Raw genomic sequence first — 5672 nt, 5'->3', positions numbered from 1 at the left:
ATATATTTTATTAATATTATTGTTTTGTTATTAATAATATTATGGTGTGAGTGATATTTAGTATAAGATAGTAGCAATTCAATGAAGCAGTCTTTTCAGGTTTTGCTTAATAATTTTATCTTTAGTAATGTGCATTTGAAGGAAAAAAAATAACTGGAACCTTTGTTTTACTGTACTAATACAGGTTATGTATAAAATCCTATTACTGTACAATGTTTCTTCATTGCTATATTCAGCTCATCATCATAAAGGCTTTGTCGTGTTACCTCTCTATAATAGTGACACATCTCTTTATCAAATTAAATTCTCAATGTTCTTGATGCTTAATTTTACTGTAAGTATCACTGAGGTTAAAACATGAGTTGAAAACTAAACTTAATTATTAATTGTAGTTGTTTTCTTATAATATCTAGTGCAAGAAATATACAGTATATTTTTTATTAACAGTCGACTTCAGTGAATATATTATTATAAAACTCCAGTATATTAACTTTGTAGTTTCAGCACTTGGCATTCATTTGTATAAATATGTTATTATAATATCATATAATTGTGAATGCAAAGGTAATAAATATTAATCTAAGATCTACAGTACAAAATGGATTTTTCTTGGTCATTTTATCATTATGATTTATCATTACCATAAGCATCATTTAAAGTCTGTTGATTCCTGGTTAGACCAGTAAAAGTGTGTTTATTTAAAATTAAAACGGAACAGTAGAGAAAATCCGATCAGAATGACAAAATAAACTAAGCATCCACTGGAAGGAATCCCCATATCTGCAGACGGATCCGTTTCAGCCTTCCAGGCCTCATCAGTGCAGCTAGGGTATAGGCCCAAACGAAACGTTCGACAAGCTTTGGTAGGGCCCAAACTAGTCCCACGACCACTAATGATTACAGAGCCAAACCAAGGCAATACATATACACAGCCCAGGTGTAAATGCAAATAGTGGCATACAAGCTATGTGGCTCGGTTCCAGTAGATACAGAGAATATTTTGTCATTCTTAACGCGTCCTACGAAATTCTTACGAGACAGCACTAGTCCGTGAATATGTGAACAAGATCAGAGATCTAAAGATGCAATCTCTACCACGCATCAGTGGCGACCCGCTGGATCTCAATAGAGATTCTTTAATAATATATAAATTTTAAAAGGCAAATGGGAAAACCCATGAAACAGCAAACGGCCACATAATGCAAAACTATTTAAAATTAAAACGGAACAGTAGAGAAAATCCGATCAGAATGACAAAATAAACTAAGCATCCACTGGAAGGAATCCCAATATCTGCAGACGGATCCGTATATACCTGATAGAATTAGTGCTAAGATTTGCATTTTACAAGCCAACTTTCTATCTCTTTTAGTAATTTGTTTCAATTATCTATGGACATTATCTATGTTTGTTGAAAATCTTCATTTATTGTACCTGTCGCTAAGAAGCACGTCCTTCCGAGCATGGAGGAATTTGAGTTAAATGACTTTCACCCTATTGCGTTACCTGTATTATAATAGAGTGTTTCGAGCGTATTGTATGTAAATATTTAAATAATAAAAATATTTATTCGGAAAAAGCTTGTTTTAACAGTGGTACACATCACATCAATGGTGCATCCACAGTAAAACTATAACAATCAAAATAATTTAAACCAACAAAATCAAAACAACACAAAAAGAAATCGTAATTAAGGAGAATAGGGAAAAATCTGACTTAATATAAGTATAACACATTTTGTAAATACACGGTAGCCATTCTCTGGACATAAATTAACTTAATCAAGAAGAGATATGTATTCGTTTAAATTTTAAATACCTTTTCATTATGTGGTCGTTTGCTGTTTTCATGGGATTATCCCATTTGCCTTAAAATTATATATATACACTGTTAATTTCAAGGAGTCAATTTAACTCCAAAAGTGGAGTTAATAAAAAAGGTACAGAACGACTCCTTTTCTGGAGTAATATTTACTCTCATATTTTTACTCCCCAAAGGGAGTAACATTAAACCTGTCTCTTATACACATCTAGATGTGTATAAGAGACAGATATCACAGTGTTTGTCTATTCTAATTCGAAACGAATTGTACGAATCTGCCTCATCCTTATACCAGGCCTTAGTATTTGAAGGGAAAAGTGTACTTGCAATTGTTTCTGCTCTGTTTTCCTCTGTGAATTCCGTTCTAGCTTCCGGCGTCTCATCGTAGCGGGTCCCATACAATGGGGACAGTGCTATGCCAATATATAATTCTTCAGATATGTCAGGATGAATAACTGCATTGATAATGTCACAGTCTTTATTTGATTTGACTGCCGCATAATTTGTGTAACCTACAAAGTCAATTACATCCACCTGTTCAGCAATTATACCTAAAAAAATAATATGCGGTTGCTATTATATAAACAATAAATTATAAAACCAAACATAACAAGTTACAGATACCAATAATTGTCAATACCAATAATTGTCAGAATTAAAAGAAAGTACTTTTGAAGAATCTCGTTTGTATTAGCAGTACATAAATTCGTTTTGGTAAATACCACGACGATTGTTTTTATTTAACTCTACCAATGGCTGGCCGTTTAATCTAATGACTGTATACAGATATACAGTACTGCGAGATCATCGACACTTAGGCCAATGCTTTGTATTTGAGATCCTCTGAAACGCCAATTTCAAAAGTTAAAGGTTGATAAAATAATATATAATATATTAGAATCTTACCAAACAATTGCTTCAAAAGTAGAAGTGTGCCAATAACGATCTGTTAAAAAAAAAAGATTATTCTACTCCACTATTTAAATAAAATATAAATTAATCATATAAAGTTCACTTTATATACTGTATGTGACAGCTTACTTAGGCCATAGAGAAAATAGAACAGATTTCTCTATGCTTAGGCGTAGTAACATTAAAAGAGATATAACAACAGTGTTCGAATAAAAAAAGGGTTCTCGGAACTCGAACCTGCAACCTTCCGCTACCAAGATGAGTGTCTTATTGCCAGACCACATAGACAATATAAGGGAAAAATTAAATTATTGTTTTAAATCGAATCACTTTTGGGGTTAACATTTCGATATTTCGTGAACATACAAACTCACTGAAATGGTACCCGTTCCACTTACCCACTGTCCGGGTGTGCCATATGGTAAAATCGATGCATATGCAACCCGTAGTAGGGTGATACTTAACTTGTTTTCATTGTTCAATATCGCAAAAACTACACCAGTCTAAAACAAAATATCTTTCAAATTTATATGTTGACACGTTTTGAGCAAGAAACTTCACATCAAACCAGAATGTTTCCCCTGAATCCTTAGTGTGAGCATCACTAGGCCTACTCCAAGCACTATTGTCTAATTTACCCCTCACCATGGGGATTTCCTTTTCTGTGTGTGCTTTCATATAGGATTCTAATCTATATCATAATGTGCACGTTACTCTATTCATGCTATATGCATCCAATAGAAAGCTCAATATTTAAAAAAAGAATATTTGGTCATTAAATTCGCATTCACATGGGAACATAATATATTAACTATTTTAGTTTTAACTAGGTCTACATTACTGCTGATTTCACATTCAAATGCATTTTGCATTGCAAATTATTAATATAAATTAGTTATAATTCTAATGTAACTCATTTTTAGGTCAATAAAAATAAAATTTTATAATTTTGAAAACATTAGACCAACACCCACAATAAGGGTAGAATTTCACGCTTTGGTGTCCCCTGAATAGGGGTAGGACTTCTACACCTATTAACGGGTCTCGAAGGTATTTATAATAGGGGTTATATCGAGGTATTGTAGTGTCTCGTAACAACAATATGATATTTGATAATAATTACCTTAACAGCTTTTCAATTTTATGTTCATGATGTGTTGATGTGTAGCGAACAGACCCTACGTAATGCACTCTCTTATTGTAAAGAGTGAAAATGTCACTCTTCACTTAGAGTGAAACGGTTTTCACTCCAAAAGAGTGACATATCACGGGGTCCGGTGTACCACCAAAAGTCATGTCATATCCCTGTTCTACAGCCAAAACTTAGTCTAAATATCAATTTTCATTTAATTATTTTATTCTATTTGAAGATATGGCTAACTGAAAATGCAACTTTACAAATGTCATTGAGAGCTAAAAAGGGGTATGACCCAGAAATTCCAAATGGCCGTAACTTCTAAACGGCTTAGAAATTGGCAAGTCAATTTTTAGGTTTGTTCGTTAGACATGTTAGTGCATCATAACCAAGTTTCAAGAAAATCTGAGACGGAGGCCTACCCAACCAAGATTTTCTGAAAATTTGTTGAATTGGCATGGAATGACCCATTTATCATTTCTTGTGTTTTTGCAGATTGGCATAAACGTGGACAATTTAGCCAAAGAGAAAAAATGGAAATACATGCAACCATTTATACTGTCTGTTGGTCCAGCAACAAAACTGAAGCAGTTTTTTTTATTAGTATTATTATACAGTATATACGACCATGTTGCTATAGAAGCTGGCTCTTTTGTATGCATTTGATCAGGAATTCAAAGTTTTCTACGCTTTCAACATCGCATTCCCGCGCTGCCTACGTGCATTTTATGCACATTTTTTTAACCGTAGCTTATGGTGCGAGCATTTACTGCGATTTCGACTACTAATGTGCCTTTGGATTCTGCTTTACGTTGTTTGGGAAAGACATTCTCAACCAGATTTGCTAATTGTTTCAAACTATTATTGTCGGACTCGTTTGTTGGTGCCAGGCATGCTATAAAGCCTACTATCTGATCTTTCCTACTTTGACAAAATCATGCAAGTATTATGCCCATACACTACTACATTAAAAGAACCTAAGTTGTCAAGTTAGTTATCTTACCTTGTTCAATTCCATTTTACAAATTTGACTACAACTAGAGAATACATCTTGCCAATAACCGTCAACTAACTGTTTAGTAGCAGGAAGAGAATACATTTATAAAACTCGCATGTTGGGAACTTAAACACAAAGTAACCAAGGAGTACAGCTGTTGTTGGTTTTAAAGGTGAGGACAAGTACGCCTGGGTCAATTATACACGGATCTGTTTCACGCAAAGTAAACTTAATGCGACAACATAATATTAATCGTATTATGGTTATGGAACACTGATCGATCACAAACTGTACCGACTGTTAAATATAATTAGTAAGAGATATTACTGATTGAACTTGTAGAATAATGATTTTTTTATTCAATTGAATTAAATTAACTGCAATCAGATGTTTCCTTACAAGAAATATAATAAGCATATAAGCCATATTATGAAAATGTAATATTTGTGAGTCAAATTAAGAGTATCAAATGTCCATGCCAATACCAATTTAAACTAGTGCAGTCAAACCACAGTGTGCATAGCTCCACCCTGTGCCTGGTTACCGAACAATACATACGTACTAGGCCGTATATGGGCGATTTTATTAATTTATTTTATGCTCGAAGGTAAGTTTAATCAAGCAATCAAACAATAAGAATCCAATCAATTAATACAAATTTATTTCCAAATTAAATAAAAACATTCAATAAGAACAAGTTACGGTATCAAATAAATAAAAAAAATGGAAAAGGGATGACAAAATATGCCCACACTAAAGTAAATAAAAATTGCTAACTTAGTAATAACTTACTTATAAAAAATTAAA

The 5672-nt window shown here is 33.0% G+C and overlaps 1 protein-coding gene across 1 annotated transcript in view; it reads right to left on the bottom strand.

Moving 5' to 3' along the window:
• Positions 1-2057: 2057 nt before the first annotated feature.
• The window catches only part of LOC117107558, a gene marked incomplete at its 3' end in the record, with an annotated part of 13903 nt that continues 10288 nt past the window's right edge, over positions 2058-5672 (bottom strand). The window contains exons 4-5 of the mRNA XM_033249259.1: positions 2728-2767; positions 2058-2372 (exon numbers count right to left, since the gene is read on the bottom strand). Coding sequence (XP_033105150.1) covers positions 2058-2372; positions 2728-2767 — 355 coding nt within the window. The remainder of the gene's footprint in view (positions 2373-2727; positions 2768-5672) is intronic.

The sequence above is a fragment of the Anneissia japonica genome, unplaced genomic scaffold (assembly GCF_011630105.1).
Source record: "Anneissia japonica isolate Jap-2015-1 unplaced genomic scaffold, ASM1163010v1 scaffold287722_len911783_cov160, whole genome shotgun sequence".
In the NCBI taxonomy this organism is placed as follows: domain Eukaryota; kingdom Metazoa; phylum Echinodermata; class Crinoidea; order Comatulida; family Comatulidae; genus Anneissia; species Anneissia japonica.
Note: the sequence above shows the minus strand (reverse complement) of the source record. Positions and strands in the feature narration are given on the sequence as shown.